The following is a 10,327-nucleotide window of genomic DNA, read 5'->3' as shown; positions in this document are numbered from 1 at the left end:
CGACGCGTTTCATGAACAGGTCGGGTATCCACAGCGCCAAAAACAGGTCCCGTGCTCTCTGCTCTTCCTTCCCATGGTTCTTTCGTAGTTCCACAAACTCGAAAACGTCAGAGTGCCATGGCTCCAGGTAGCAAGCGAAGGAGCCCTTACGTTTGCCACCTCCCTGGTCCACGTAGCGAGCTGTATCGTTGAAGACGCGCAGCATAGGAACCAAGCCGTTAGACACGCCGTTGGTGCCTCGAATGTACGACCCAGTGGACCTGATGTTGTGAATGGCGACTCCTATGCCGCCTGCGGTCTTGCTAATTGTAGCACACTGCTTCAATGTGTCGAAGATGCCACTGATAGAGTCATCCTTCATGGTTAACAGAAAGCACGAACTCATCTGGGGCCGACGCGTTCCCGCATTGAATAGGGTCGGTGTGGCGTGGGTGAAGAACTTCTGCGACATGAGGTGATACGTTTCCATAGCCTTCTCAATCCTTCCGCAGTGAATTCCACAGGACACGCGCATTAGCATGTGTTGGGGCCTTTCTACGATGGTGTTCCGAACCTTCAGCAGGTACGACCGTTCCAAAGTCTTGAAGCCAAAAAAATCGTACTCAAAGTCCAGTCTGTAATCAATTTCTTTGTTGATTCGATCGGAATTTGCTACGACGAACTCGTAAACATCTTCAGAGATCAGCGACGCACATCTCCCCTGTTCATCAGTGTACTCGAACAGCACATTACACGTCTCCAAGTAGTCATCGGCTGTGTTCCGGTGTAAATTTGATATCGCTATCCTGGCAGCCAGTTTGGAGAAGTCTGGGTGTGTCGCCGCCATGTATGCACACGTCTGCGCTGCCAACTCGTCCAACTCGGTAGTTAAGATGCCGCAGTACATGCCATTGATCACGTTTTGAGTGACCACCGCGGCATCCACAAGGGGATGGAGGCCGAAGCACAACTTCGAGACGCGGTGAAGAACCTTATCAAACGAAACTGATTCCTGCTGCCCTTTCCTGTTGGTAACGAACATGCCGTTTGGGTTGCGAGGTTTCGGAGACGGAGACGCCAAAGGAAAACAATCGGCCATAATTAGTTTTCGAATTCTGCCGCAAATGGAATATCACAGCAAGTCAAACAACCACGTTCTGTTTAGAACAGGCCTTCAGCACATAGAAAGGTCGTCAGCTGGGAGTACGCCGCGTCCACTTCATTGTTCTCAAACACTAGGTCCCAGTGCAGATTCGGGTAGTCTTGTAGCTCTCTCTCTCCCTGCTCGAGGCGGCGGTGGAGCTGTAGAGTATCAGAAGTACGTGGTAATTACGTGGGCTTACCGTAGTTGGATTCTCGCTTCCCCGCGACACTAGACGGTCTTTAAGTGCTTCGAAGGAGGGAGGCTTGACGAAAACGTACCGAGCAATCCCGTCAAAGAAAGAGTTGTTTTGGATCTTTCGGACTCCCTGGATGTCGATCTCAATGACCGCGACCGATCCGTCTTGAGTGAGTGCCTTCAGCGCGTTCCACGACGTTCCGTAGAGGTTTTCTGTCTGTCTCCGCTCCCAGTCTCACTAGCAATCTCTGCGTACTCAACGAATCCTCCAGCTTCCAAAAGTCCTTCAAAGCTGTCTCTTGTCGTGAAATGGTAGCTGACGCCCTCCTTTTCACCCTCCCGCGGTGCGCGAGTAGTGTGACTCACGGAGAGTTTGTATTTACCTGGTCTCTCGGCAATGAGACGTTGAATCAGGGTACCTGGTTCACAAATCGAACACGATCTTGCCTTTTCCGACGCCCGAGGGTCCGGCAATCACAACGTAGGAGGGATGAATGACGCTCATATCCAGCCACAGTTCATAAAAAGGCTGAGTTAATTGTAATTTTCACCACTCCCGATGATTATTTTGAGATGGCTTGTTGCATTGGGAACTCTCACCCGCGCCGAGGATGTCTCGGAAGCCCTCTTGGTGAGTCTTTGTCGTATAAGCCATACAGAAGCAGAATGTGGAAATCAATCTCAATGTCGAGCGGCTGACCTCTGAGAACGCGGCTCTTAGCGAGGAGTTGGGCCGATACATCAGTGATGAGGCTCGCTTGTTGGAGGTTCAGAAGCAATGCGACAACAAGTTGCAGACAGCGTTGGGTACCAAACAAGAATGCATGGGAGCTTTGGACGAGTGGCGTCTGTACGCGGCGGAGAAGGATACTGAGCTCGCCGCCCTACGTGAGGAATTCAGCGACTTCGACGAGACTCTGAAGAGGAAGAATGGGGAATTGGATGTTCAGTCTCGGGCGGCTGAGAGCGCTTTGGGCAAACTGAAGGAGGAGACCAAGAAGGCTGCGGACGCCGAGAGAATGTATGACGCCGCTCGTACGGAACTTGCTCAGTCAACTGAGAAGCTCGAGAAAAGTCTGGCGGAGTCCAGCGAGCTTCGGCAAGCCGTGGAAACCATCAAGGAATCCGCAACGTTGGCCCAGTCGTCAGAAGCCGGTCTAAAGAGGGAGCTGGAGAAGGTGCGTCAGCAGCTCGCCAGTGCGCTTGAGGAAGTCGGGTCCTGCGAGTCGCTACGTCGCAAGGTCTCATCGGAGAATACCACACTGCAAGCTTCTGTGAAAAGCTTGCAGGAGGCCAGTGTCACCCTAACCAAGGAGTTCACTTTGGTTAAGAGCAAGCTGGATTCGCAAGAGGCTTCGGAACAAGTCTTTTACACCTTCGACGCCTATAAACGAGACCTGCGTCGCCTGCGAACCGTGGGAGAGGTTTTTGTTGAACACGCTACTGGGAAGCCGTTCAGTGTTCAGCAGACACTCAACCTGGCTATGGAGGAGAGCCGTCGTTTGGCGACCAGAGCCACCGTCTTCTTCCGCGCTCAAAGGGACATTCTCTCGTTCATCCTGCAGCCTTACCTTCTGGCGGCGCAGAACACATACCAGCAGTACCTGAGTGAATTCGTCGCTGTTGCCCTTGCGACGCTGACTCCCCTACTCCATAACCCGTCAGTAGAGACAGTCCTGCTGCAATTCAAGGCGCACTCTTCGAACATGGACTGGGGCGCTATCGCCGCCGAGGCCCAGATCATGTACGACGAGGCTCGGATCGCAGTAACACCTATACTGCAGCACATCACCAAACCGCTGAAAGATCCGCGAATCGCTGCTCACTTCTCCCTAGCTCCTTTGGACATTTACTACACTGGTATTTTCCTTGTATGTCTGCTCTGGATGCTCCGCAACCAAGTCAAGTTCTACTTGGGAGTTACTCTGTTCGTCATCGGAAAGGTGCTAGCGACGGTGCGCGCTGCGTTGTGGTTGGTGAAGAGCATTCTCCTCTTTCCTTTCCGCGTGACGTGCGGCCTGTGCTCAGTATGCTTTCGCAGGCGGACAGCTGATGCGAGCAAGACTGCGAAAAAGGCACCAAAACGGAATAAGAACAAGAACAAATCTCACTGAGTTTTGCATGACCTGACGAACCTCTCAATGAATGATGGCCAGCAGTGGTCGAAGTCGAAGTCGCTGAAGTCTGCGGAGACTTTGCGAATCAACACCCACACCATATTCCATACGTCTCTAACAATCATTCGACCTTCGTTTCTGGTAAACGCCGCCAACTGTGACGCGTGTAGCGTCCAGGGAGGCAAAATGAGCTCCCAGAGGTCCGCGGCGACATCCGCAGGCAGCGCCCGTTCAGGCGGACAGAGTGAAAAGGTGTAGGTGTAGCGGTAGATCCGCAAGAACGCGTCAGGGTCGGCCATCTCCTCACACAGCAAGGGCACGGCTCGCTTGAGCTCCTGCACAGAGCATCGAGACAAACTCCGCATGCCACGGAGGAATTCAGAAAAGGTCAACACTCCCTGCGTCCTTGCCTGGCAGTGGCACATCAGAGCAAGCACGACAGGAGATGCAAAGTCCAAATCCAGGGAGGCGAGGAACCCGCCAATGCCGACCTCATCAAGCATAAGGACTTCGATGCCTCCGACGACGCCAGGCGCCGCCCCGAGCTTCTTAAAAACCGTGATCATTTTACTGATCTGCTGTGCCTGGCGACCATCCCGGCAAGGGTACTCGTGTTGGAGAGAGCAGAAATACTTGTCCACTGTAGCATCCAGCCGCCAACCCTCGTTGGTTAGGATTGTCAGAGCGTCGGCCTGGCTGACGCCAGTTTCTCTGACGAGAGAGTTAACACTATCCTGCTGAGTCTGGTTGAGGTGGCGAAGCCCCATTTTGTTGAATAATCTGATTCCTTTCGTGAATGGCAGCAGCAACTTTCTATGAACTCTGAGCGCAACAAGGAAAAGACAGAAATGGGGTTTTCCCGTGGGGCACTCGGCTCTGAGGCTGTCGACAGCGAATTATTCGATGAACTCTGGTAAGAAAACGGGGCCTCTTCCTATAAGTCAACGCTACCAGCTCAAGGCAGTGATTCGCACTTTCAAGGTTCGCGGCGTCGATATTTGTGTAGGTCTGGTGAGGCTGCATTTGGGAAATAACCAGCTCCTTAAGAAGAACAACGCCGTCCTACTGGACAGCTTACACTTGCACACGTCCACAGGCGATGATGACGAGCGAGAGGTGAAGCAAAGACTTGCGAAGGCGGTTTACGCGCAGCTGGAAGAGGGGTTGCGCGCCAAGATCCAGCGCAAACGCAACAGACACGTAAGGTACAGCTCATCCGCCGAGTCGGACGCGTATTCCCGTGCACGGCCGTCAAGACCCAGAAGGCGCAGACACAAGTCGATAAGTGAAAGCTCTTCGGATTCACGGCCATCCAGAAAGCCTAGGTATAGGTCGGAAAGCGAAAGCTCTTCAAAGTCACGGCCATTCAGAAAGCCTAGGTATAGGTCGGAACGCGAAAGTTCTTCGAATTCACGGCCATCCAGAAAGCCTAGGTATAGGTCGGAAAGCGAAAGCTCTTCGGATTCACGGCCATCCAGAAAGCCTAGGAAAAGGTCGGAAAGCGAAAGCTCTTCATATCCGCCATCGAGAAAACCCCGACGGAGATCACGTGAACGACCAAACAAGAGCGGTACCGGTACAGGTCCTACTTTAGCGGAACTGATGGCAAAGAACCAAATCGCGAAAGAGAAGAAAAAACTTCGGAATGAAGCTTCCTTGATCATTCCGGAGGACGTGGTTCGTAACCGAAGAGCCCCGATCCAGTCGGTGGCGCGGAAACACTGGCAGTGATTCGTTTGTCTAAATACGCGCAAATTCCCATGTCGATCCATCCATGGGGGGTGGAGCTACAGTCTGCCAGAAAGGTGGAGGTCGACAAGCTGTTCTACCCAGACGGAGCCCGATTGACCTTCGTGGAACAGGACCGTGATCCACCGTGTTTACCTTCCCATCCGCGCTGTTTCTTCCAGGACGTGTGTGGTGGAGTTCCAGCTGCCGATGTGGCTTCTGGGAGAACTGCGGCGCAGAGTACGGTTCTAGGTCAGCTATACGAGGCGCCAGCACGTGTCAAGGTGTGGAATGACGAAGGTACCGCTAGCATCCGGCGGCCTCTTGACGCGAAGAAAGCTCCCTACGAAGGCGTCTATGAGGACGATGAACTGGCTTCCAGTGATTCCGAAGTTCGACCCACGTCAGACGTTACGCCCGGTCCCCCAGCAAACATATCGACGATGTACCATGAGGTTCTGCAGAGTCTTGCGTCCCGAAGGGCGGCGACTGAGGCGGCGCTACGACAGCAGCAAGAAGCCGAGATTGAAAAGATTGCGAAGGAGATTTCGCGCTGTGAGGAACTGCTCATGGAGATGCGTAAACGGGAGGAGGCCAATGCAGCTGCAAAGCTAGAAAGACAGCAGAAGATGCGACTTGAAGCAGAGGAGCAAACAAAGGCGGCCTCTGCGCCCTTAGCGTTGGAGAGCCCGATCGATAATCCGCCCCCGTCGGCTGACAGCACGCCTGCTATCCCATCGCCACCGAAGCTGGAAGCTTTCAGTGACAATATGACAGCCGCAGAGATAGAGGAGACGTTGAAACGGCGCCTCCGCACAGACGCCATTCAAAAACTGGACGAACAAGTTGAGATGGCTGAACAATTTTCCAAGAATAAGGCGGTCACCGATGTGAAAACGATGATTGGGAAGAAACTCATTGCGGCAGGCAACCAGGCCAGCTCCAGCAGTGGCGTCCTAGCATTGAGTCGCGAGGTCATCCAGCTCGTGAGGACTCTTCCTGACGAGATGGCCATATCGTACACCTGTCTGAAGACCACCGACATCCTGACGAAGAAGCTGCAGGATGACAACAACATCTCGAAGACACCGATCTTCCTCTGGGCTTACGCGCACATCATGACGTCGCTGTTCACAACGCGTAAGGACCTTGGACGGTACTTGAGCTGCTTTCTGGTCAAGCATTGTCCGTTGATGCTCCCAGCGGCGCCGAGATCTGACATTACGGAGAGTGAGCTGAAAATGCAGATCGGCTACATGCGCACACGCATGATAATGTCGGTGTGGATGGATGACATCCAGTCTGTTTGGACCGCCTTGTCAGGCATGCTGAACAAGAAGCACGAACTGCTGCCGGTGCTACCGTTCATGCTACTTCCCACGCTTGAAGAAACAGGTTTTCTCCTTTACCGCGGCTATAAGGAAGCCTTCATTGCTTCCGTAAGGGTTATATCTGAAGAAATCCTCCCAGCAATGGCAACTGCAACGCCGATCAACCCAGGCTGCGCAGCCGCCTATCAAGCTATGGTCTCACGAGTGCGGATTACGATTGATGAGTGGCAGAAAACAGGACCCCAACCTCCCAAGGGCTACAAGGAGATAGCTGGCTAAGGTGTTTCAAACAATGCAGGACGCAATAGCGAATACGAGGACACGTGCAGCTTCAAAAGCAACTCGGGGAGCGAAAACACTGAGAAACTGTATGCTAACCTATGTCTAGTCTCACCATGAGGTGGTCCTTTAGAACTGTGGCTGCAAGCATCGCAGATCCAAGAGTCAGCGTTAGACAGCGCACAGCATTAGGTCTGTCTCGACAGAGACTCAGACTAAGCAACGTAGGGAGCAGCAGGTAGTGGGTGAACAAGGCCGCTGGGGAAAGCAGTGGGTGGAACCGAGGCGAAAAAAAATACGCGGCCTCTAGAGGAAGAGCGTTCACAGTAGGACGAACTCCAACGCAGTGCCCCAGAATCGACGACCAGAGAAACCACCAGAGAGTGTCGTCATTCATACTCATCTCAACGGCCAGAGTGAGCGCTGTGGCGATTAGGGCCGCAATACGTGAAGGCGGGGGTTGGAACAGTACAATGAGACGGAGGATGCCATGGGTGAAATCGTTGTAACAAGTTGCTGTCAGAAGGACAACAGACACCATTGGGTCGCAGTACCCACTACAGTGCAGCGCTACAACGGTCCACCGCCAATCCAGCAGGACCAGTCCGGTCAGAAGGAGGTTCACCGCCCAAACAGGCGATGGAACCATTTCCGGCGTCGAGAGATGGTCGGATTCCGAAGGGTCAAACCAAGGGGCAACTCTCAGTAAAACCAGCACCGCCACCCACTTCCAGAACTCCTTCTTGTTGCTGAACGCCCGTTGCATAACCATCAAAGCCAGAAGGAAGCGAAATACTCTCGCCTCCAGAATGCAGTACATGTCTGAGAACGACCTCAAGCCCACCGCCGCGATCACGACGTACTGCAAGCGTTGGCCTGACACTAGTTCGGGGACGCCACTCCACATTCAGCGCATTATGCTGGATGTGCCGTCATTCCTCCGGACCCCGCCGGTTTTGTTAGCAGGAAGAAGCTATTGCGTTTGGCACTGTTTGGGGAGAGTCATTATAAACACATGATTGGGCCACAAATGGCTTCAACGTTTGTGAATCCCTCTGATTCTGGTGTACCTCATTCTTTCCGCTGCGCTGGTACTTGGGAGTTGTGTACGCAAAGTGAAGAGATCCTGTGACCCAGGAGGATCCAAAACCTGGTTATGTCCGATAACTGTCGGAATCCCGACTTTTGCTGCAGTGTTTTGTTGTGAAAACAGTGGATACCGGTTGTGTTCAAATCCCACAGACTGAGTTGTCTGCCCAGCAATTGCTGAAACTCGAAGCCTCACGGAAATTGGCAGCGTCTTGAGGGACGTTCTCACCAAGGCACAAACAGGTCGACACACACCTCCTCTGCTGTCACTCTCAATAGGAAAGATGAACCGCACCTCGCCGCAAGCGCTCACAGCCTTGGCGCATTGCATGAGAGTGCGGCTGTTGAATAGACACTCCAGTGGCTGAATGCACTTAAGATCCGAGAGACAATTACTCGAGAACGGCAACTCCATCTCACAACAAGTACTGCAGTGCTCACTGACACGTATGCCGAAACGCGCTTCTCCCGCACTGTCTGGTGGTCGCAGCGAGAGAACTATCAGGCTCCTCGGAGAGCAGTGACTCACGCAGCGCTTGATTAACGTGTAGAAGAACAATCCAGGAAGTGCTACCTCCGACGCTGAATCGATCTGCGGAGGCCACTCATCAGGCACCTCGAAGCACTGCACTGCAAGTGAGGCTACTACTTTGACTGGCGGGCTGCGAACCGCTATGTTCAGCCTGCAGTTCGTCTGGTTGAAGTTCAGCACGACGTCGTGCAGGCTGTCAACACTAGCAATAGCTGCTATAAGCAGGTGGATGTTGACGAAGAACTCCACGGAGAGATTCGAGGACGGTCTGGCTGTAGGGCCGCAGGGGCTCGGTTCGTAGTTTTGTGGAAACGCGCCGCAGTCCCGAACCTCGTAGACCGAAAATGTCGCCGAGGGCACCTCGCACACGACTGACAAGTCCTTGCTCGGCGCCTGAACACTCACCAGCAAGCTCAGCGGCGTGAAGGCCAGACGAACCAATTGATCTCCTTCCTGCTTGTCTGTCGCCGCGATGGGCTGCAGCATGTAGAGCAGCGCAAGCAATTTACCCGAGTGCTTGGCATACACAGAGGAGCCAGCTGCCATCAGTCAATTGGATTTTTGGAGTTGGCCGGAATATTAACGCACACGAATCAATAATGTTTGACCTTGTCCTCTGTAATTTTTGTGACCAGTTCAGTAACGCTTGGCCTTGTCCTCTGTGATTTTCGTGACCAGTTCATTCACATGAAGTTTCTCTGTCGGCGTGGCCGGTGCAGCGGGAACAGGACGCGCTGTCGACGTGCACGTAGAGGTGCGCAGAGAATGACGCGTTGGAACGGGGGTCGAAGTCAGAGGGGTGGAAGTCAGAGGAGTGGAAGTCAGTGTCGTAGTCGTAGTCTGAGTGGTAGTCTGAGTGGTAGTCTGAGTGGTAGTCTGAGTCGTAGTCTGAGTCGTAGTCTGAGTGGTGGTTTGAGTCGTAGTCTGAGTCGTAGTCTGAGTGGTGTCGGATTTGGGTCCCTCAGTTGAGTCAACATCCTCCGCCTCAAAGGCGGGCATGGGGGTATTGTCGTCAATAGGGCACTTGTAGATGGACAGCTGGTTCTCCAGTGTCTTGGGTGATAGGTACGAAGCCAGAACGGACTTCCACACAGGCATTCCTTTGCAGTACAGGAATACCACTGGAAGCTCATCGACATAGAGATCCAGCTCGGCTGGCATCGCTGGATGTTCACGCACGTCGACTCTAGCGACGTCCGCAGTCTTTTGCTCCCCCAAAATTTTGTTGACCTGCTGACTGTGGGCTGTCTCTCCGTTGTACAGCGACAAGAATGCCGCAGGAACCAAGTCCAAGTACTGCTTCAGCCCCTCGGATTCGCTGAACTCACGCACCTCCTTGGCCATAAGCGGCAAGATTAACCCCAGCAACCTAGTTTTCATGGCGAATCGAATATGGAAGAATTATGTGGACTGCAATTAAACAGAATGGTCACCAGACTTTTCATCACTGAGTGAGCGGGACAGAGGACCCAAACGCTCGGAACTCAATGTAGGCGTATCGGCGATGAAGCGAAGTGCGTCCTTTTCAATGTACATATCTCCCGGTTTCGTCGAGTCGTAGTAGCGATAAAAATTCTCGGCGATAGGCTTCAGTCTAAGGGGGAAGTAAAATGCGCAAGATACGAAAGCGAAGAATATTCCGAAGAGCGATCCAGCCAGAACGTCCTCCACGTGGTGTTGGTAATCGCTGGTTCTGCTGATAGAAACAATCAGCGGAAAGATACAAAACGCAGCAGGGATGGCAACGCGCAGAGCTCCAATGTTGGAGAACAGTCCGAGCTTGCTCCAGATGTAAACTGCAGGAAAGAACCAACCCGTCCAAATGAAGCTGGTGTGGCCAGAAGGGAAGGACATGCGAGCTTCCGTCATTTCTCTCTCCCACTCATGAGAGTCAAACGGAAACACGGAGGCGTCGTACACACATTCTGGAAAA

General features: G+C 53.1%; 9 protein-coding genes across 12 annotated transcripts; 3 read left to right on the top strand and 6 right to left on the bottom strand.

Annotated features, from left to right (window-relative positions):
- KVP18_004106 (uncharacterized protein) lies at positions 1 to 1,078 on the bottom strand (the record flags this gene model as incomplete). 2 transcript variants are annotated; one of them, XM_067956415.1, is made up of 1 exon in its annotated part: positions 1 to 1,078. In XM_067956415.1, a coding segment is annotated over one exon (1,078 nt), but the record flags the coding sequence as incomplete, so codon positions are not given. The 2 variants fall into 2 exon arrangements, with proteins under 2 accessions (XP_067806143.1, XP_067806142.1); XM_067956414.1 differs by having other exon boundaries at positions 5 to 1,078.
- Positions 1,079 to 1,877: 799 nt separating this feature from the next.
- Positions 1,878 to 3,432, top strand: KVP18_004102 (uncharacterized protein; the record flags this gene model as incomplete). The annotated part of the gene is made up of 2 exons (XM_067956408.1): positions 1,878 to 1,949; positions 1,978 to 3,432. 2 exons carry the CDS (start codon positions 1,878 to 1,880, stop codon positions 3,430 to 3,432), a joined length of 1,527 nt encoding a protein of 508 aa, XP_067806136.1.
- A 24-nt stretch (positions 3,433 to 3,456) lies between these two features.
- KVP18_005225 (uncharacterized protein) lies at positions 3,457 to 4,202 on the bottom strand (the record flags this gene model as incomplete). Its single annotated transcript, XM_067949621.1, has 2 exons — positions 3,457 to 3,502; positions 3,532 to 4,202. 2 exons carry the CDS (start codon positions 4,200 to 4,202, stop codon positions 3,457 to 3,459), a joined length of 717 nt encoding a protein of 238 aa, XP_067806145.1.
- On the top strand, positions 3,460 to 3,693 carry KVP18_004100 (uncharacterized protein; the record flags this gene model as incomplete). Its single annotated transcript, XM_067956406.1, has 1 exon — positions 3,460 to 3,693. The coding sequence occupies one exon, from the start codon at positions 3,460 to 3,462 to the stop codon at positions 3,691 to 3,693; it is 234 nt and encodes a 77-aa protein (XP_067806134.1).
- Positions 4,203 to 4,577: 375 nt separating the features above from the next.
- KVP18_004104 (uncharacterized protein) lies at positions 4,578 to 5,099 on the bottom strand (the record flags this gene model as incomplete). The annotated part of the gene is made up of 1 exon (XM_067956410.1): positions 4,578 to 5,099. One exon carries the CDS (start codon positions 5,097 to 5,099, stop codon positions 4,578 to 4,580), a length of 522 nt encoding a protein of 173 aa, XP_067806138.1.
- Positions 5,100 to 5,195: 96 nt separating this feature from the next.
- On the top strand, positions 5,196 to 6,773 carry KVP18_004101 (uncharacterized protein; the record flags this gene model as incomplete). The annotated part of the gene is made up of 1 exon (XM_067956407.1): positions 5,196 to 6,773. The coding sequence occupies one exon, from the start codon at positions 5,196 to 5,198 to the stop codon at positions 6,771 to 6,773; it is 1,578 nt and encodes a 525-aa protein (XP_067806135.1).
- Positions 6,774 to 6,779: 6 nt separating this feature from the next.
- On the bottom strand, positions 6,780 to 8,940 carry KVP18_004105 (uncharacterized protein; the record flags this gene model as incomplete). 3 transcript variants are annotated; one of them, XM_067956413.1, is made up of 3 exons in its annotated part: positions 6,780 to 6,860; positions 6,889 to 7,635; positions 8,092 to 8,940. In XM_067956413.1, 3 exons carry the CDS (start codon positions 8,938 to 8,940, stop codon positions 6,780 to 6,782), a joined length of 1,677 nt encoding a protein of 558 aa, XP_067806141.1. The 3 variants fall into 3 exon arrangements, with proteins under 3 accessions (XP_067806141.1, XP_067806139.1, XP_067806140.1); XM_067956411.1 differs by lacking the exons at positions 6,780 to 6,860; positions 8,092 to 8,940 and having other exon boundaries at positions 6,868 to 7,680; XM_067956412.1 differs by lacking the exons at positions 6,780 to 6,860; positions 6,889 to 7,635 and having other exon boundaries at positions 7,810 to 8,940.
- Positions 8,941 to 9,030: 90 nt separating this feature from the next.
- Positions 9,031 to 9,774, bottom strand: KVP18_004103 (uncharacterized protein; the record flags this gene model as incomplete). Its single annotated transcript, XM_067956409.1, has 1 exon — positions 9,031 to 9,774. One exon carries the CDS (start codon positions 9,772 to 9,774, stop codon positions 9,031 to 9,033), a length of 744 nt encoding a protein of 247 aa, XP_067806137.1.
- Positions 9,775 to 9,810: 36 nt separating this feature from the next.
- KVP18_004107 (uncharacterized protein) lies at positions 9,811 to 10,263 on the bottom strand (the record flags this gene model as incomplete). The annotated part of the gene is made up of 1 exon (XM_067956416.1): positions 9,811 to 10,263. One exon carries the CDS (start codon positions 10,261 to 10,263, stop codon positions 9,811 to 9,813), a length of 453 nt encoding a protein of 150 aa, XP_067806144.1.
- Between the last annotated feature and the right edge of the window lie 64 nt (positions 10,264 to 10,327).

The sequence above is a fragment of a genome (assembly GCF_019968955.1).
Source record: "MAG: Porospora cf. gigantea A chromosome Unknown PgA_NODE_841_length_10327_cov_343.222, whole genome shotgun sequence".
Classification (NCBI taxonomy): Eukaryota; Apicomplexa; class Conoidasida; order Eugregarinorida; family Porosporidae; genus Porospora; species Porospora cf. gigantea A.
This window is presented reverse-complemented; position numbering and strand designations above follow the sequence as displayed.